The sequence below is a fragment of the Columba livia genome, chromosome 1, assembly GCF_036013475.1.
Source record: "Columba livia isolate bColLiv1 breed racing homer chromosome 1, bColLiv1.pat.W.v2, whole genome shotgun sequence".
Lineage (NCBI taxonomy): Eukaryota > Metazoa > Chordata > Aves > Columbiformes > Columbidae > Columba > Columba livia.
The window spans coordinates 107,698,396-107,719,654 of NC_088602.1; the positions used below are offsets into that span (position 1 = coordinate 107,698,396).

The following is a 21,259-nucleotide window of genomic DNA, read 5'->3' on the forward strand; positions in this document are numbered from 1 at the left end:
AACACTGACACGCCTCTCTTACTGCCCTGTTCTGTGGGGTGGAGGAAGAAACAACAAGTTCCCATAAAGCAGAAGGGGAAGACAACATCAAGCATTTTTTAAAAATGAATAAGGTAGAAGGTCATCTGTAAAGCAGGTTGGATGTGAGGAAGAAGTATCTTGGGAAGATCCAGTATTCGAGGAAAAGAAATGAAACTGTTGGAGAAGGATCTGGTGTTGGGGGTGACTCTGGCTTTAAACCTGGGACTTGAGGATGAAGTGGGGCTAGAAGGGACTGAAGGTCACAGCTGTGGTTGAACCTGAGAGCAGGAGCTATGGGGAAAAGGCTGATCTGAGAAGAGGGACTTGACATGACTGGGCAAGAGCATAAGACTGATGGGAGGATGCTGAGAGAGAGTTAGAAGAGCAAATATTTGCTGTCCAAGGAAACAGGAACTGGAAAAGCAAACTGAAGGTGAATAGGTGAGCAGGATGAAGGACTAGCTCTTATATAAACAATGTTAATTCTGGCCCTCCCTAACTTTCAACTTCTTAGCCTGGCAACTGTGAGAAAATTCCTTCTTTGATACTGGCTGTACGTGTGTTGGTATGTGACATTACAGGCTTGTGTGTGTATAGGCATGCTTATTGAACTCCTCTTTCCTGCCTTTTTATGGCATACACTTGCATGAAAAGAGGATTTTTTCCTCGTGATTTGTCACAGTGACTTCTGCTACTTGTTACCTTATATAAACCTGAAGCAACAGTCCTTTGTGTAGTGTTGCAGTCTGAACAGCAGTCTGTAACAACAAGCTAATGTGTCATGAAGATTGAAACTCCAGTTGGAATAAACAACTGGGCAAGCCCTCAATAATAAAAGTAATTCTTTTTTCATGCAAAGAGGCAGAAGTGGATAACGAGGTAGCGCCAAATTATGAACAGAATAGTGTTATTTTCAAAACTTAATAGAAAACTTAGCGTATATTTGTGTTTTTTTCATATATTTATTTTGGAGGCAGCCCCATAATGAGAAGCAGGTTTAAAGAAATTCCAAGGGCTTTTGCTTCAGCATGTATAACTGATTCACTTTAAAACCTACTGGGAACATTTGTTATGTCTTAAAAACCAATTTGGCTTTATGCTATAGAGGGATTTGAAACATAAACAAAAAAGAGCTTTTAACTCTTCTCTATGCTGTTTTTACATAGGTAAGGGGCACAAACTGTCACCTTGTGCACAAAGGTCTTACCTGTTTATTTATTGAGTAAATCACTTAGATTTGCTAATCATTCCAGCACTTGGGCGCACTGTATTTTTGATCTGAGTGGATTAAAAGCCTGTATACTTGTATTTGTTGTTTTACTCTATCGTTTCATGTTATCAAATCATTTTAAAGCAGGAAAAAAACTTGCAGAAAATAAAACGCAACTTTTTCTCTACCTAAGCTGCTAGGGAACAGCAGATACTGGAGAAGGAGAGAAGAGCAAAACTTCAATATGAAAAGCAAATCGAGGAGCGATGGAGAAGGCTGGAGGAGCAGAGGCTGAGAGAGGAGCAGAAGAGAGCAGCTGTTGAAGAAAAACGGAGACAAAAGCTTAAAGAGGAGGAGGTAAAGTCCACTGGGAAATGTATGGCAGAGCAACTCTGTATGGTAGCATTAAACATAGCTGAATATTGGCATGCATTAAACTTTTGGGGTTTTTTTTTGTTTTTGTTTGTTTGCTTGTTTTGTTTTTGTCCCAGAGATGTGTGGGTATTTCTGTGGGAACTGCAAACACACATCACCACAACTATAAATACTCTACTACTGCTGGTACATCAAAAACACTTTCCAAAGGTTTTTTTCTTGTCTCTCGACTTTTGTCTGATCTCACAGAATAGTCATCTACCTGTGCTAACATATCTGGGACTCTGACTGTCAGGCAATAAAGCACTAGCTATCAAGAAGGTAGCTTTTGAAGATGAGTGTTTCCATAAAAGGGCAAGAATCTTCTTACTGTTTTGTTTACTGTCCATGAAACTGAAATAATGTTTATTAAAATGTTTTGATTTGGTTTTCGTCAGTGACATAAAATCAGAATTTATTACTTAAAGCAGTGAAGAATCTCGGCCAGTTTAAAATTCTAGCACAGAAAAGAATTTATCAGATATCTTTTGAACCATCTTCATATTCTTCCTCTCTGCTCTCCCTGCTGAGATCATTTAGTTTTCTTTTTTGCTCTAGTGATTCCAATTTCTGATGCAGATCTCTGAATGCAGTGTGTGTGTGTGTCTCTCTGCATGACATTCTCTAGAAAATGCTAGCATTGCTACTGCAACTGATAAAGAATTAATGATTTTTGGAAAAGGGGGCAGTGGTTTAAAATAAAAAAGCCAAGAGAAGATATTTCTCTAGTTCTTAGATAAAAAAGGCTCAGAAATCCACAGTTATTAACCTTCTTTTTTTTTTTCTGCCTCCCATCTTTTGTTCATGATGTCTTTGTAAAAGTGATAAACCACTTCTGTATGGGATCAAAATAACATACTGCTGTCCATTGACTTTTTTTTTGAGTTTTCACTTTAACTTGAAGATTATATCCTGCCATTCCTCTTTAAATGGTAACGTACTGATTGAGGCTTCTGCATAATAGCTGAGAATTAATTTTAAAATATTTTGTCATGTGTTTTTTTTCAAATATTGGTAAGAAAAATGGCAAAAACAGAAACAAAGGGTAGGCAGTCCCTCTCCTTCGGTGTTATAACATCATTGATCTGACGTCCTACTTCCTGAATATTTCCTGTTGTAATAACCTTTTGCAGCTAAACAAAACTGATCCTCTTTATGGGGGATTGTAAGGAAAAGTGATAAGTAAGTACAAAAACTTCCAAAACCTTGTCCTCAAAATTTGCACCAGAGGCAGGAGTTGTGAGAAGGGTGAGCAACTGCCTGCTTTCCCTGCTTGCATGGTTTGCAAGTGCTGGAGAGATCAGAACAGGGTCGGCAGACGTAAGAGAGGCTGAGCCAGGTCAGACCCGAAAGTCTGTTCAGTAGGGACCAATCTCCTCTCATGGCCTCCTGCACTTGCCCAGAGATGGACATGAGAAGAGGCTGAGCACACAGCAATGTTTCTCCCAAGCATCAGCAAGCCTGTTACAGCTCCCCAACACCCTGTACATGTAATGGGAGACTTCTCTAATGGCTTGCTGCCTCTGAGTGTTTGGTCATAACACAAATACCACTCCTAGCTCTGCTCACTGAGCTGGTTCTTCAAGTTTAAACTGCCCAAAACCTTTTGACAGCCAAGGCAGGCCTAAGGCTGGCTCATTTCCCTTTCATTTCCTCCCTCCCCCCAGGCTGAGGAACCTGAGGGAAGGTACGTAGGCAGGAGGACAGGAGAGGATGCTTGTTTGGGGATGGATTAGACCTGGTGGGAAGAAAAATACAGGAGCCTCTGAAAGAGGAGAGGGTGCACAGGGGAATAATTTGTAGAACAGGGCAGGATGAGTGAAGAAGGAAATTGGGAAGACACCATCACCTCCTGGCTTCCCTTCATGGTTAATTGTCATCCCTGCATTTCTTGAATTCCACTTGACTTCTACTAAAGGATCTGCCACATCCCACCTCCCCAGCTCTTCTGATGAACTCAAACCCCATATGTGTAGTAGCAGTGGAGGTCTGAGTAAGGATGGTGATGAAGTTGCAGCTCCCTGGGCATTGCGGGTTGCTCACTGCTCCTGAGTCATTCTGGACATTTGAGGCCTTCTTTACTGGAAGAGCTTTGAACCTGCATTTCCCACATGTGTGTTTGGGGCGAGGGGGTGCCCTAGCCTGTGAGTCAGTGTATTGCAGCGTGTCCTCAATGTTTCTCCTTTTAACACTGGCTTACACTGGATGGGGACTGGAGCACTCATTTTACCTGCTCATCAGGTGTCTGAAGTGCCAAGTAGACAGATTTTCTTCCTTGCTCTCTGCCTTATTGGTTGTCTTTTATATCTTCCTTAAGTTTTTTTTTTGCTTTGCTTTTTACCACTGCAGAAGGCAGTGCATATTTGTGATAGGAACCGGTTAGGTAAGTCTCTCTCTCGAAAATGTTGCTTCTGTAAGAGTTTTAGAGAGTTTAATCACTCCTAAACTGTGGGGCTTGTTCATCCAGGCATCCTCTGCTTGGCTGTTTTGCATGCAAAGGACTTCTCAAAGAGGAGGTGGCTGAAGTTCAGTTTATTTTGGTTACCTTTTCCCCTCTACAGTGCCAGGTAAGAGGTGGTGGTTGTGACAGTCTGTGTTGATGGGAATGGAGGTGTTCTGGCTGAGTTCTCTGGGGCAGCTGGAGCTTGTTGCAGAGCACAGGAATTCCTAAGACAGGAACCAAATAAATTTGTCTGAAAATCATCCTGCGTGCATTGGCTGCATCTTTCTTATCTGTAGAGGTCTTCCTTCAATAGCACCACCCTGCCCTCCATATTACCTTTAAAGCTGCCTTCCTTTAGTAATAAGCAGTCCCTGAGCCTTGAGTAAAGACACGTTGTTGTTCAACAGGAGCTATTTAACACTTGCCTTTTACAGTAAGTAGCCAGTAGCTTTAGGACTTGATAAAAACAAAGCCAATCCTCGTTCAGTTAAAATAATTCTTTCCCTTTCTCTATCTTGAGCTTCCATGCAACGTGGAAGTACCTTGCAAGTAAATGTCTAGCTGTGCACAGGGTATTGGCAAGTCTCTGTAGAAGCTGCGTTCTTCTGTGCTTGTATTCCATGAGACAACATGAGCATCACCTGTATGAGCCAGGTCAAGGATACTGCTGTGAATAAAAGCAGTAACATCCATCTAATCAAAGATCCATTTTTAATAAAACCATCAGATTTCTTTTAAAAGGAATTTGATAAAATTAGTACTGATCCTACCAATATGTTAATGTTTAAATGAACCACTACTGGTAGACAGCATAAAATCTAATCCAGCACTCAAACTTGAAAGATGGATGTAACAACTGCTAAATGGAAAAGGATATCCTGCAGCACTGGAGAGATTGTTTTGGTGCACATGAACTATTTGTTAACATTTGTAAAAAGTATGCACTTAAACACAAGAGAGTGAAAAACTCTCAGGGTGCTATAGTGTTAATTACTATATTACAATTCAAAGTTAATTACTTTTTCAGTCATGATATATGGAAATAGTAACTGCTTTCCAAATACATTTTGGAAATTCAAATTCTGACTGGAATTCAATTGCACAAGTAATACAAAAATTTTGCCCCAAACTGTTTGAGACTGCTAGGCAAGCAGTCTCTCAATTTTTCGTGTGATAGACACGAGCAAAATTTAGTCCTTTCTCAAACACTGACCATCCTCTGCTCCCCCTGCCGTTCCTGGCTGCTGCAGCAGCTCCCTGTGCACCATAATGCAGAGCCTGCATTTGTCCGGTGTTCTTTGGTGCACACACCCTTAATAAGTCTTCCCTTTCTACACACCCATAATTGCAATTGGTTGAGAATAGAAATGAATTCTATTCAGGAGGGTAGTTAATTTTTAAGAAACTGTATTGCTTTTGCATTCTTTAAATAGAAAATAACAGAACTCTTCTGTTGCTGTGTGGAAGAGCCACTCAAAACATGAAGCCAACTGATAACATCAGGGAACAGTGAGTTACTTATATACAGTGCTGTTGAACATACAAAGTGAAGAGAAAGAGGGTTTTTGGGCTCTGTTAGCTGTTTGTATTATAGGTATAGTGTATATTGTTTCAGAATTATTTGCACAAATTATTTTACATCATAATACTTGTAAAATGAGTTTTTTGCTTGTTTTCACATCTATGTCATGTTTTATATAAAGAAGAATAAAGCACTTCAGTCAAATTACTTGTATTCTCATTGGCTTTTGGGTTTGTTTGGTTTTGGTTTGTGTTTTTTTTTAATTCAGGCAGTGCTTAGTCTGAGGAAAAACTGAATGAATAACTGGATTTTGGAAAGTAACATGCATATTTTAGATATTAGTGGTAGATGGCTCTCAGTTTATGGTTGTATTCATTCTTAATTTAACCTACATGCAAAGCTTGTACATTACAGGTTTTTTTGAGGAAGCTCATTCTATCTTTAGTGCAGAGATTATTTATTCTGTCTGTAGCTGTTAAGTCTTCCTAAATGAGGATGTGTTTTTGAGAAGGTACTTAATCTGTAACATAGACTGAATAGTTTTGCATGTTGTTTGGTGATGCAGGAATGCTTCATCTTGCTGTTTAGTTTTCATCACAGGCTAAATTATTAATGTATTAGTTGTTTACGCTATGTTTCCTTGTGTCTTATTGTTTTCTTTGGCTTTTTAGTTTTGTGCTAACTTAATGTTTTTTAAATAGCAATCCTTTCTTTGTGGAAAGAGGCCTTCATATTGTTCTTTATCTAAGCAGTATCTGCAGGGTTTCATGAGGTTTAATAATTATGTTCTATAGTGCTTTAATGAAAGACTCTTTGCAAATGAAAAGGAATCATCCTCTCCACATCATGTAATTGAAGATTTCAACCTCAGATTGTAGGTAGTGTGGGCTTTCAAATATACGTGGAGAATCTTTTAATTTCTTTAATCTATTTTATCATGCTTTTTCTTCTTAAAACAGTGCTTTTGTAGTAGGTAGTATAAGGTGGTTTGCAAACTATAGAATATTGCTGGTCCTTGCTCCAAGCAGCATTTAAAAAAAAAAGGGGGGGGGGGGAATGGGGGGGGCAAACATAAATCACCTGGATAATTGAAAATTGACTTCTTTCATCTTATCTGTTTTGATTAATGGGTAACAATATTCATTAGATATGGAAGGAAAGAAAGAAAGAAAGATTCTATGTAAGTGTATGCTTCATTGAGGAAGAAATGGGAGGGTGATTTTCCTTTGTAAAGAGTGTGGGTAGCAAGGTATGTTGGGGAAGGATGCATAGTAGAAGAAAATAATAAAATGAAGCAGACTGCAGAGGAGAACTGGTGATGAAATAGGAGGCGAGGCTTGGAAAGAGTAAGTACAGAAAAGATACTCAAACAGAATTAAATTAATTTTGGGAGGTGGGAAGTTAAAAGCAAAAAGTGCAAACTTGAAATGCAAAGCCAGCACACACAGGTTTTAAATGTGAAAATTACATCAAGTTGCAAGAGAAGAAAGACTGTAGCAAACTAAATCAGAGGGTAGTGACTTTGGGTTCCAGAGTCTGGAGCTTTCTTTTCTTGCCCAAAATATAGACAAGAAGTGGTAGAGTTTTTCTGGGCTGTTGTAGAAGAGGTTGCGCTTGAGCTTTGTGATGCTTCGTGCATTTGCTCTGTAGGGAGAAAAAGGAGGAAAGGCAGAGAGAGCATTTGCATGCCTGGCTGGACACTGATGGCACTGCCTAGACAGAAGGGAGAAGAAAAGGGGGAGGAAGGGCGGGGAAGCAGCTGACAGCTTTCAGTGGTCTTTGCATGATGTTACCTGATAGACTGTGAGCTAAAGATGTAGAAGGGAGACAAAAGTGAAGTGAGAGCTCAAAATGCATGACCAAAAGATCATCTTCATGGACATGGCAGCAGAAATTGTAGCAATAGGGTGGGTCACCTGGCCAAAAGGTAACAAGGACGGGACAGCTGGGAGGGATAGGAAGGATATGCAAGAATTACCTTTTTTTACTCTTTGTTTAGAGGGTAATATAATGGAGTTCTTTGTGGTACAAGTGGTTTCTAATAAAATTAAGAGAGGAGCGCTTAAAGACAAATGGTAGTGGCTGGCTATTGAAAATGATGGATAATTGGTAGCAGGGTTAGATGAGGTGGAAAAAATTAGGTTCAAAGTAAATTACCCGAAGTCATGGAGGTAAGAGAGATTCTTCCAAGACGTGAAAGAGATAAAAGTATATTGCAGATAACCAGAAGATGATGAGAGGGCATCTGGTTTTGTAGAAAGCCAGTCACCACCATAGGCAGAGCCCCAGGAAGGTAATGCAAAGTTTACCGGTACATGTGTAGAAGTTCCAGGCATGGTAGTGACTGGAGGTGCCTGATGTTAGGGTTTGATCTGCTGAAGGAGCTACCTGAGAGACAATAGGCTCAACATCAGTGCAGAGACTGAAGGAGACCTGCTTGAACAGAGACTGAACAAAGTCATGAATCAGTGAGAGAAAGTGATCTGGCCAAGAGATGCAGGAGAGGCTTTCCATGCAGTTTATCTATCAAGAAATATTAGACACAGACCAGAGGATTGGTAGAAATTGAAGGAGATATGATGTAATTGCAGAAACCTGCAGGACTGAGAGTCAGAAGTGGATGGAGTAGGGTTTTATAGTAGACCAGAAGGATGCAGCAAAGGTAGTAAGTCATAGGACAAAAAATACTAATAAGCTCAAAGGGCTAAAAGCCATTGGGGCAGGAAGAGTAGGCTCATCTTCCCAGTAGGGCTTGGCCTGCTGAAATGTGAGGGTGAGGAGGCTGCCAGATGGGAATGAGGTACTGGGGGTAGGAAAAGAAGAAGGTGGTAAATGATGGAATGGTGGGTGGGGAAGAACCAGGTTTTGTCTGCTTGAAAGATGGAAAAGAAAAGGTGCAGAGGTCATTGCCACAGCAATAAACCAATAAACCGCAGCAATAAAGTAGCAGAGGGAGGAGGTGGAAACAAAACTGAGTGGAGGTCTTTGAGTGAGATTTAGGAGATAGTTGAGAGGGAACAAGACAAGCATGTGTAGCTGTAAGTGAAAGGTAGAGGAGGATTGGGGTGGGGAGGGGGGAAAGAAATATCCTTGTTCTTCCCCATCTGAAAATCCTAACTCATCAAGCCATTGAGGGGGACGTGGGGGTGGAATGGAAAAAAAAAATCTCAGAACAGCACAGGCTGGGCATACACTAAAAAAAAAAAAAAAAAAAAAACACACAAGAGAAAAAAACCCAGAAGCTCTTCGATGCCTGGACTGTAAAGAGCACAGTGGGATAAAGGAGGGAGTTCTTGTAAAGATAAATAAATAAATGGGGCATCCTGCAAAGTAACCTACTTTGGGTTTGAAGTGATCATTTATCTGCGTGGCTAGGAGGAGCAACTGGCATTGCAGCACTTTAGCTGTGCTCAGAAGGGGATGGAAGGAAAACCTGAGGTCTGCATAGACAAGAAGGAGTTAATGCTTGTCGAGCATTATTCTTATACAAATTAAGTCCAGAGCACAGCAGCAACCGCACCAGCAGGAGCAGATGCGAGGCAGTGATGCAACCTGTGTTATTTACTTAGGCCTCTGTAGTGACCTCAGTGGCTTGCAGACAAAGGATACACATATCTGGAGGTAGGTTTGCGTTCTGATACTTTCTTTATTCAGTCCTTTTTCTTTTATTGCAAACAGGCTCCTGTAATCATCTCATGTGAAGCAACAGGGGAACTGTCTATTTTTAGCATGGGTTTCAGAAGGAGGAAGAAAAAAAGCCCTCAACCAACTGATTCAGGTTTGGTTTGTGTTTTTGTACCAAAATAACCAGGAACGTTTAGAAGCCATGATGCGTCGGTCCCTTGAACGCAGCCAGCAGCTGGAGCAGAAACAGAAGCGATGGTCGTGGGGAGGAGCACTGGCTGCAGGCTCAGGAGGGAGAGATGGTGAGTGAAACGGGCTGCCTGCATTGCAGATCTTGAAGTGCAAAATGCATGAGGTTGTGGAGATGGTAAGGCTGATGCATTTCATAGTTAGGGTGGTACTGCCTTGGGACGTGAATAAATGCTTTGTAATTGTCTGCCAGGCTTCTTCTCACTTATACCTTCTGGGGAGAAAGGGCACTCCTAACTTTAGGATTGCAGATCATTTTACTAGAGTAAGCGGAATCTGCTTGGAGGATGCTGAGTGCTAAAATGAAAATTTATGCTCTCTCTCCCTTATTCTCTTCCTCCGCATTGTCTTCTCATGCACACAGTTAGCAAATTTAATATTCACCAAAGGACTGAGTGCTGTCTAAGCCTTGCAAAAGATGATCTGGTTTTGTTTGGCACTTCTAAAAACCTGATGGGAATTTCTAGATGACTATGCAGCATGTGCAGTTAAAATAGTTTGGTTTTTTCCCCCCACATACTTTTTGTTGCTGGTATTTTTGATTTGGCTTCAGAAAAATTATTTTTATTACATAATCAGCCATGTACTTCTTTTATATTTCAAAAAAATGCATGTTTTGTGTTTTAAATCATGTAATTTATTTAAATTTGTCAGGTTTGAATAAACATGTTATGGGGAAAAATATCCATGTTTAGGTGATGATGAAAGATGACAGTTACTCTCTTTTAAACAGTGTATAAATATACTTAACTCTGTTTAACATCATACTTTTGATGGTATGCCACCAAAAAAGCCAGGAAATTAAATATATATATGATAATAAAAGAAGTCGTCCGTACTTTGATAAAGAAACCAGTTTGTCTTTGTGATGCAGTTTATGCTTAATTCCAGCTCCCCCAGCATATTCAGTAATTCTTTCACCTCTTTTTGCTCTGATTTCTCTGCTGTGTAGGTGAATCAGAAAATACCCCACCCCCTGTTCTAGGTTTAGCTGCCAACACCCTTCCTCCAGACCCTGTGACCTCTACCGCTCCTGCTGATTCCTTCAATGGTATTTCAGAGAATCACAGCACCATCGTGTCTCATTTATAACTGTTCTAATCACTGTAATCCATCCACTGATCTTGTCTTTCCTAACCACTGTTTTCTTATTATTTCAGTCTGGTACTCTACGGCATTAACTTTAGTGATGTGGACCAAATGTCTTTATAATTTCCTTTTAATTTTGCCATGGTGGAGCAGTGCATGCCTCACATTATAGCACTGTAGAGGCATTTCATGTGTTCTTCACTAACTGTAGGATTCTACTGCTCAGATTCTCATCTCTGTTAATTCTGCGGGTGCTCTGTGTTTGTGTGCGTTTAAATATAATTACACATATATTTGGCAGTTCTAATGGGCATGTGCAGGTGCTGTTGAAAATAATTTAGTTGCACAGTAAGAGAAAATGTATTATGGAGACGATATTTCATCAAAACGGTCCTCTTTTTTACCTTAAGGGCCTATTTCTGCAGTATTTTAAGAACAAGCAAATTTAGTATAAATAGCCATGCTATATTTTCAGCCTATTGAAGTGGATTTTGGCCAAGATATTTGTAACAAACTCAAGTAGTTGACTTTATTTAGACAACTGTGTTTTGGGTTTTTTCTTTTAATATTCTTCAGTTCTCTTTATTATTCATGTAAAAGGACAGTGAAGTAGATGAGTACTCCAAAATTAAAAATGGATTGCATATAGGATTTCTAATTTTGATTGCAAAGGTACTTGGCATTTTGAAAACATAGCTTGTGCTTTCAAGAACTAGGTTCCTTCTCTCCCCACAAAGGAGGAGCTGGGCTTGGGTATTACTACTGGAGAATTCACAGTAAATGTTGTTCTGCCCACCATCTCGCAGACCTATTACTTTTGTGCAAACAGATTCAGATTTTTGTACTTACTGTTGCTCATGTACCAAGAGACTTGGATGCAGAACTGATGTTTTTGCAGCATACCAGCAGTATTCCTACTTTTTAAAAAAGCAAATATAGAGAATTGTATTGTTTACTGTAGTAGGTGGAGGCAAATCTTGCAGACCCCACTGAGGCAACATTTAAATGCATGTAATAGGGAATGCAGTAACTTAGGGGCTGCAGAATTAGGGCCATATATAGGTCTATAGCTGAAACTATTTTCACTATGAAAAGAATAAAATTCAACTATAAAGGACAAAGTATCCATGCTTTTAGCTACTGAGCATCATGCAGTGATCACAAAGTAATACACTTTGGTAATGACTTTTTTCTGTCATTCAGTTGAATAAATGGCAAGGTAGGAAATATTAATAGGTATTGTGCTCAAACAATATTTTGGAAGAAAAATGAAAGCACTTGGTAGTAACAAAAAGCTTTTTTTGTTTTTTTTTTGTTTAATATTCTCAACCACAAAAATGTAAAGCCAAATCACTGGTGCCAGATCAGTCATTAAAACAGTGAGTTCTCATTTTAAAAACACGCAAATGTTGGTTATTTCATTTTTGTATTGGAATAATACCTGAGGTCTACTCCAGCTCTACCAGACTGAAAGTAGAGGGGAGGGGGAGTGGAGGTGAGGAGCTCAGAGTTCTCATGTGCACAGTTCATTTTCTTTAGGTAACTTTCTGCTTGTGCTGGTACTGAATAACTTGTATCAGAGTGACCCCATTAATTCAGACCTGATATATAATTATTTGCCTGTGGCAATATAAAAGATAGGCTGTCGTAAAATGAAAGTGTTAAATTCACAAGCAGAAAAGTCGCATCCAAAAGCACATCTTATAAAATGCTGGTCCTCCAGCAGTCAGAAGGAGCTTGTTTCGTGCCTTACTCAGTGCTGTGGTCAGTGACAAGGGCCATGAGTACAAATGCGAGGTTAATTTGGGGAGTTTATCAACAGTGTGACGTGAATACAAATATATTCAATGCGTCTCTCTGCAGCATGTGACAAACTTTCAGCTTCTACAATGAATCTGCCAAAGCAAATGGAATCGCCCATCAGTAAGCGCCTCTCCTCCTCCACAGCGGCAATAACACATTCCCCCGACAGAGGCAAGTGAACATGCTGGCCTCCTACCAGCATAAATTCTCCTTCTGCTTAAAGCACTTCTTGTCCGTATAGCTGTGTAATTCGCTTATGTCTGTTATTCAAAAGAGCTCAAATATTTGAGGGTTTGTAAGCTGGTATCATAGAATAGTCCTGCAGCCTGTGTCAAAGACTGTGCTGCCATGCTGGAGATCCTAGTCCAGCAACAAATGCTCTGCGGTCTTTCACTGCTTCTTTTTCAATTTTCAGTCCTCCAGCAAACAGGGCTGTAAGTACATGCTGTGTCTGCAGCAATTTTGTCCAACTGTACAGCTTGTGATCTTCTAGCCAAATAATGAAAAACAAGCAAACCAAACATGTGGCTCCACAATAGACATGGGATGTACCGTGGGCACAAGTACGTCCAATGAGCCACCTGGGAGACTTCAATCTGGTGACTAGAGTTGTAGAGCCATTTAATTTGATTTGAAACTCTGATCCATGAGAGGCTCAGCAAAAGATGATCATCTTGCAGGATTAGTGGTTACTAAACGCTACAGAGAGGACTGAAGGGTTCATCCCACTGTGAACTCTTTAGATTTTTTTGTTTGTTTTGTGTCTTTTTTTTTTTTCTTCCTCTGCCTCTTTTTTCTTTCTTTTTTAACTAATGAGAAAAATATATCAACTGAAATAAGTGATATTGAAGGCTTATTTTTTGAATGAAAAGAGAAGGTAAATCTGCTTTCATTTATGAATCGCTTAATGAAATCTCATCAGTAGCTTTGAGGGTTTTATGATAGATGGCTATGTATATGTGCATGTTAATAGGAACATCTATAAATATCTGTCATGTAGTTGACGCTTGTATTTGTGGAGTAGGGAGGAATGCAGGCATGTTGTATAAATAAGACTTATATAATGGGGTGAGACTGCATATTTTAAATGCGGTCCAAGTATGTTTGGCACATTAGTGAGTAGCAGCACTGTTACACTGACATTTCACCTTGTCTACTGGGGAAAAAGGCAAACCTTTTTCATGCTGAATCATGAAAGCAACCATTTTGCGGAATGGAACGTGATAGAGCAAAATGCAATATGGTCTTAACCTTACCATATTTATTGTACAGGTGGGAAAATACTCTGAAGAGATGGAGAAACTAGAAACCTTTTTTTCAGAGAGAATGAAAATTTTCTGTAAATATTTTAAATCTCAAACACTTCAGGATTTTTTTCATTTAATTTCATCATTTCGTTATTTTGTTTCAGTTATTTTAATGTAACATTGTTTTATTTCTTTGCATTTTAAATTTTATTTTATTTGCTCCCATCCTTCAGCTCACCGCATGCATCTTAGTCCAATGGAAAACTTTATTGTTTCTCGACTGCTGACTCCCACACAGTCATCTTTAGCCAGAAGCAGAAGTACATTAATGCTTTCTGAGCAGTACGATAATCCAGGTAAAAAACGTGAATTACTCACTTAGAAACTGCCAGGGTATGGTTTTGGTTGCATTTGAGTAGCTACTGAAAGGAATGCAGTACTATGAACCGAATGACAATTTACATGATAGTACAAAATCAACGATGAACTAAGTTGTTCACGATTATGTATTTCTAAGCTTGAAAAAACACATCATCCTGTTCGTCTTATTCTCAATGCCTTTTTAAAAAGAACATAGTTAAAAAAAGAATTAACAAAATCACTAAGACTTAAGCCAATGAAAAACTGAATATATTCATTTAAGAAACAGTTTTTTAGACCAGTGTGTGACACCTCTGAGAAGCTCTATTTGATACATGGATGTCATCCCCTTTCATACCCAAATAGTATGTAGAACAAAAATCCCAGTGCACCATTTGAGCCTTAATTATTTTTACCAAGGTTCCAGTTCTTTGCTGTTAAATTACTTTTTGGCTTTAACTCTGTCACTGTGTGTCTATTTTATATATATGTATATGTATGTATATATAAAATAAGTACCTACAGAAAGAGAGACACTGATAGGAGGGTGGCAGTTCCAGAAATTATTGATCTTTAAGAAACTAAAAATTAGGGATGCTAGTTACTGTTCCTATCTGTAAATCGAAGTCTAATAAAACCCTTATTTTGCAAACATCTACAAAACTGATGTTTCCAGTCCAGCTGTTATTTAGGCAAGTGCCTGATTTCCACAGTAGTTCCTACTTCAAAGCTTTGCCTGGTCATAGTGTTTGCTGAAACAAGGACAGAAGTTTAACAGCCACTTGTATTAAAAACAACAAAAAAGAACCCACCTCAAACCCCACAGGCAAGTGTCTGTCTGCAGGAGGAAACATTTTTTCCAGGGTAAAACAAGTTAGATGATAAAAGACTGATCATCTCTATGATGAGTATTTTCATACACCATCGTTGAAATAGGCTTAGGTCCTACATTGCTGCTTTTAATACAAAGCTATTTAAAAATTAATTCTTTGTGGGTTTCTTCTTTGTTGCAGTGTGTAGGGACATTGACGTTGAATGGCTCTGAAATTACTTGACTTGTTTCTACATTAAAAGCAGAACCTGTTAGAAGCAGAAATTTTGTCATATGGTATCTGGCCCATGAGAAAATTCCCAGTTTACTTACTGCTCAGGGATCAACTACTGCTAAGACTGAAAAAAGCCAACTCAAAATTAGATCAGTATATTCTGCTTAGAATTTTGAGGTGAATTGCTGGGACCACCTCCAGATGCTGTTTTCCGTGTTGTATTTGATATTGAAGAAATCAATACAGACTTAGTTTGTCCTTCCCTACTCGTTTTGTTTGTAAACTCCCAGCTTTATTTCTCTGTTCATTGGAGTATCTTTAAAGTAGCATGCTGGCAAGTCTGATGACGATACAATTTGGCCTGCAAACTGCTTTTTTTTTCCCCTGAGCTGAAACAGGAGCAATGGTTTAGGGAACAGATCTCTCAACCAGTGGCCTCCGGCTCATGAGGCAACTGGGCTGTACCGCAGGTTGCAAATGGTGTCACTGCTCAGAGTGGCTGTTGACAGTTTTGTCAGTAATTGCCACCAAAAGGCTTGAGGGGGACCTCCCCTTTGTAGAAGTAGCTTCCTGAACAGCGAAGATGGTTCTTCCTTTTCAGGAGCTCATGCTGTGCCTCATGTAATTTCATTTGAGTCAAAATTGCTCTGCTCCTGCATTTTCTGTAAGCTTAGAAATGAGAAGCCTCAATTTAAGACTCTTTCTCTAAGGCAATGCATTATTAATGTCACTCCAAGTCAAGATATTCAGGCAAACGCTTGCTACTGGACACATATAATTTCTTTTTTCTTTTTTTTTTTGCAGTTGAAGTGAAAATATGTAAGCAGCACTTAAGTTTCTGAATATTTTTCTTAATATTCGGTGAATTTTTGCCAGCTTGCCGGCAAGTCAGTCAAAGAATACACAGGTCCAGTTAGACCTAAAAGCATACAAAAAGGCTTAATAAAAAAGTCTATAGGACTACCACAAAAAAAAAATACTGAAAATGTAAATTCCTTTACATTTAAGCGTAATTACTGCTTTTCCAAAGTCAATATCCTTCTTGACTTCAGTTGAGTAAGACTGGATGCACACTGTCACATGGTTACAATTAGTGTCTGTCTTATGAATAAAGCATATGCTCTGTTGATTGTTCTATATGTATGTGAAAGTTTCATCTCAGAACGCAATATGAACAAAAGCAGGAGTAAACCAGCCCATTTAAAAAATGTTCTGTTCATATTGCAAATAAAGAAAAACTACGCAGAAAGAGTTGTATATGTTGCACTCAAATTAATGTCTACCACAAATAACAATAACTGAAATACCTACAGCAGCATTTAGTTTTGATTTAGGTTCATTTTTCTGTTGTGTTTTGTTTTTAAATTAAGTATTATTTTGAAAAGCAGTTAAGTTATTTAGGAGCCTTTCCCATGTTTAGTCTTTAAAAAAAACCAAAACACAACACCTATGCTTCTGTCACCTTTCCTGTTTTGCAGTATTTGTTAAGAAGTCACCCAACTAGAATTGTTTGATTACTCTTTTTATCATATGCAAAGGAAGCTGGACCTTTCAGAAGATAAAAGAATCACAGTTATAGTCAAGTGATTCAAAAGGTATATGAGTAAGAGAGCGATATTTTAGAGATAATTAAAAAAAGAAATCCTATAAAATGTTACTTTCAGTTGAGGCATTTTTAGTAAACGTGGGACCACGTTGAATATTTTATGTAAAGTGATGATCTTTTGAAACACCTTTTAAAAAAATGCTGAAAACTTACCTTTGAACATTATAACATAAAAGTATGCTATTTTCTCCTCTCCTTTACTTCCTCTGTCTGTGCTCCCTTTTTGCTCTTGCTATTGTACTATAACTCTTTAGTATTCCATATCTGTCCTCGTGTAGCACCAGCTAGTCCTCTTAAATCTCCCTACAAGCCTTCCCCCACCCGAAGCACTGACAGAAAGAAGGCAACTTCACCCTCCGCTCCCGATGCCATGAAAGGGGCAGCTGCAGCTGAAGTTACTCAGGTGCGTTTGCAATGTTTTTTATTTCACTTCTGGGTAAACTGATGTGGCTTCTGGTTGTTATCTTTCTGCCTACATTCGTAAAAATGAATTGCTGTCCCTGTTGTAAGAAACAACAGTAAGAAAGGAAGCCTTGCATGCATCTGTTGCTTTCGTGCTCCTGTTTAGCAGCATTTTAATATCTTCCTCCTCCTGGGTATCGGTGTTGAGCCCTGGTGCTTGGAACAGCAACACCTTTATTTTCTGGCAACTGAGATTTTTGGCACTGGTGTGTGTTTTTGAACTTGCCTGTAACTTCTGGCAATGAGGATGACAAATAGGATCTCTCTAATGAATATGACTATCCAGTCTTGCTGGTTACATATTTTGGAAACTTGCCAAGTGTATTAACAATGCCTCTTTTATACCAATTGCTTGATTCTTTCTGTGGTCATTTTTAATGCCGTATGCTTAAAAAATGCATTATTGATCCACTGTAGTTTTCAGAAAAGCAAAGGCAAGTCATTCACCTTCGCTGAGTCTACACAATGTATGGCATGTTTTAAAAAAATTATTCTAGGGCTGTAAAATTCATATAAGCTCATGTGCCTTGTAATAGTTAATAGTGTGAGCATTCATGGCATCTAAATTAGATGCAAGTGAGAGGACCCAAGCTGCAAACTGAAGATTTGTGTAGTGTCTTTCTTAGGTGTGATACACAGTGTTACACCCAGCAGCATTGCTCCAAGATTATGGAATCACTGAATGGATTGAGTTGGAAGAGACCTTGAGAGGACGCTTAGTCCAACCCCCCTGCAATGAGCAGGGACATCTTCAACCAGATCAGGTTGCTCAGAGCCCCGTCCAGCCTGGCCTGGAATGTCTCCAGGGATGGGGCATCTACCACCTCTCTGGGCAACCTGGGCCAGTGTCTCACCACCCTCATTGCAAAAACTTGTAAAAAAAAAAAAAAAAATTACCCCTTGTCCTGTCACTGTAGGCCCTACTAAAAAGTCTGTCCCCATCTTTCTTAAAGGCCTCTTTAAAGTACTGAAAGGCCGCAATAAGGTCTCCCTGGCACCTTCACTTCTGCAGGCTGAACAACCCCAACTCTCTCAGCCTTTCCTCACAGCAGAGCTGTTCCAGCCCTCTGATCATCTTTGTGGCCTCCTCTGGACTCACTCCAACAGGTCCGTGTCCTTCTTACATTGGGGGCCCCAGAGCTGGACACAGTACTCCAGGTGGGGTCTCACCAGACCAGAGTAGAGGAGGGCAGAATCACCTCCCTCAACCTGCTGGTCACGTTTCTTTTGATGCAGCCCAAGATACAATTTGCCTTCTGGGCTGCAAGTGCACATTGCTGGCTCATGTCCAGCTTTTCATCCACCAGCACCCCCAAGTCCTTCTCCGCAGGGCTGCTCTCAATCCCTTCATCCTCCAGCCTGTATTGATAGCAGGGGTTGCCCTGACTCAGGTGTGGAACCTTGCAGTTGACCTGTTGAACCTCATGAGTTTTGCCTGGTCCCACTTCTCAAGCTTGTCCAGGTCCCTCTGGATGGCATCCCGTCCCTCAGGTGTGCCAACCACACCACTCAGGTGGTGTCATCTGCACCACTCAGGTGGTGTCATCCACAAACTTGCTGAGGGTACCCTCGATCTTACTGTCTATGTCACTGTTGAAGATATTAATATTAAACAATATTATTAAACAGTAAATATTAAATATGAAGCAGTAAATATTAGTGTTAAACAGTACAGGTCCCATTATGGACCCACAAGGGACATAACTTGTCACTGATCTCCATCCAGATATTGAGCCATTGATGACTATGCACTGAATGTGACCATCCAACCAATTGCTCATCCACTGAACAGTCCATCCATCAAATCCATGTCTCTCCAGTTTAGGAAGAAGGATGTTGTGGGTGACTGTGTCAAAGGCTTTACTGAAGTCCAGATAGGTGACATGCATAGTTCCTCCCTTGTCCACTGATGTAGTTACTCTGTCACAGAAGACCGCTAAGTTTGTCAGGCAGAACTTAGCCATGGTGAAGTCATGCTGGCTGTCTTGAACCACCTCCCTGTCCCTTCGCCTAGCCTCTAGGAGGATCTGTTCTATGATCTTCCCAGGTACAGACATGAGGCTGACAGGTCAGTAGTTCACAGGGCCATCCTTTCTACCCTTTCTAGAAATGAGTGCAACATTTCCTTTTATTCAGTCACCAGGGACTTCATCTGACTGCCATGAATTTTCAGATATCATGGAGGACTATTCAGATATTCCCTCAGGACTCTGGGATGAATCTCATCAGGCCCTATAGACTTATGTATGTTCAGGTTCCTCAGGTGGTCACGAACCAGATCCTCAGAGTGGGAGAGACTTTACTCTCCCAGTCCCTGTCTTGCAGTTCATTTTCCACTCAAGAAGTGTGGGAGGAGAGCTTGCCAGTGAAGACTGGCGGTTTGCTTAAAAGATGCATTATTGGTCCACTGTAGTTCTCAGAAAAGCAAAGGCAAGTCGTTCACCTTCACTGAGTCTAACCAATGTAAGGCAAAGAAGGCCTTCTCCTTGTCCTTTGTTACCAGTTTGCCAGTCTTGCTCATCAGTGGGGTTACACTTTCTTTGACCTTCCTTTTCTGGTTGACATACCTGTAGAAGCCCCTCTTGTTATTCTTTGTGTCCCTTGACAACTTCAGCTCCAGCTGCACCTTGGTCTTCCTGACCTGTCTCTCCACAACCAGGCAGTGTCCCTGTACTCTTCCCAGCATCCCCATCCCTGCTGTCACTGCCTGTGCATTTCCTTCTTGCCCTTTAGTGTGACCAGCAGGTCTTGACTCAGCCATGCTAGCCTCTTGCCTTCCTTTATCCAATTTCTTACAACTGGGGATCAAGAGCTCTTGTGCTCAATGGAAAATCTTAAAAGATCTGCCAGCTCTGTTCTGCTCCATTGTCCCTGAGGGTAGTTTCCCAGGGCACCCCGTTGACTGACTCCCTGAAGAGCTGGAAGTTGGCTTTCCTAAAGTTCAGGGTCCTGACTTTTTGCTTGTCCTGCATCCCTCGGGACCGTGAACTCCGTAAGCACATGTTCACTGCAGCCCAGGCTGCCTCCAATCTTGATGTCACTGATTAGCTCACTTGTTGGTGACCAACAAGGTTCATACTGCATCTCCCCTGGGTAGGACTGTCTTTTACCTGGCTTACAAAGTTATCCTCAAAGCACTCCAGGAGTCTCTTGGATTGCCAGCAGCTCATCATGCAACTTTCGCAGCAGATGTCAGGGTGGTTGAAGCCCCCCAGGAGGATGAGAGCCTGCGAGATGACTGGGTGCCCTACTGACCGTGCCTTAAGAGATATTGCAGCAGCATATAGATGATTTTGAAAACTCCACCCAGTGCCACCACCCCTCCCAAGAACTCTTGGAGAGGCTCTGATGTGGTGCTATCTGAAACTTGTATACTATGTCCATGTAAGACATGATTGGGTTTTTTTATGTCTATGTAAAATAAACTATGCACCCCAGTTGTGAGCTGGTGTTTAAAAAACTTCTGTCTTAAATGTATATTACAGAAATCTGTTTATATGCCATCTTGTTAATAAAACTATTGAATATATTTTTGATGTGTTAGTTCTCATTATGGAAACTAAAATGAACTGTACTTCTAGACTGAGAAGATAAAGAAAGAGAAGCGACCTACAACACCTGGTTCATCATCTGGGATGGGATCTCCTCTAAGAAGGTCTGATTCTCCTGCTGCCATGTCCAGAAGATCTGCATCACCTGCAACGCCTAAGTATGTCTTTCTTATTAGTGGTCTAATACACTGTGAGCTTCTTGACATAAATTCTTGAGGAACTTCCTCTGAAGTGTTACATAAAATCTAGTTAATTTTAGTTAGGCTTTACACATAGACAGATGGAGAGAGATGTAGATGAACAGATATATGTAAAATTGTGGTAGTGGTGACTAGAGACACTTCTCTGCTTTTTCTGTCTTTTGAAATTATCACAGTACATTTCATTATTAATGTGAAATTTTATTTAAAATTTATTTTTAAACATGCTTTTGTTTTATTTGATTTTGAAAAAACTCTGCCTAGTGTGAAGAAATGCACAGAACATGAATACTAACTAGAAATTGCAGCATTTACAACGTGCATTTCCTATTGTTGGCATGACCATCTCGTTCCATAAATAAACTTAACTATGTGTCATCTAAACTGTCGATTTTAATCTTTGCTAATTTGC

At 40.1% G+C, this 21,259-nt stretch overlaps 1 protein-coding gene across 19 annotated transcripts in view; it reads left to right on the forward strand.

Annotated features, from left to right (window-relative positions):
• Positions 1–21,259, forward strand: part of MAP7D2 (MAP7 domain containing 2) — an 89,927-nt gene that overhangs the window by 50,839 nt on the left and 17,829 nt on the right. For 3 of the 19 annotated variants that reach the window (XM_065071646.1, XM_065071568.1, XM_065071551.1), the window contains exons 3-9: positions 1,425–1,588; positions 9,422–9,536; positions 10,436–10,534; positions 12,436–12,546; positions 13,856–13,978; positions 16,889–17,037; positions 20,678–20,805. In XM_065071646.1, coding sequence (XP_064927718.1) covers positions 1,425–1,588; positions 9,422–9,536; positions 10,436–10,534; positions 12,436–12,546; positions 13,856–13,978; positions 16,889–17,037; positions 20,678–20,805 — 889 coding nt within the window. Of the gene's footprint in view, positions 1–1,424; positions 1,589–8,959; positions 9,232–9,421; positions 9,537–10,435; positions 10,535–12,435; positions 12,547–13,855; positions 13,979–16,888; positions 17,038–20,677; positions 20,806–21,259 lie in introns of those variants that run through there. The other 16 variants (XM_065071610.1, XM_065071584.1, XM_065071617.1 and 13 more) reach the window with 13 other exon arrangements.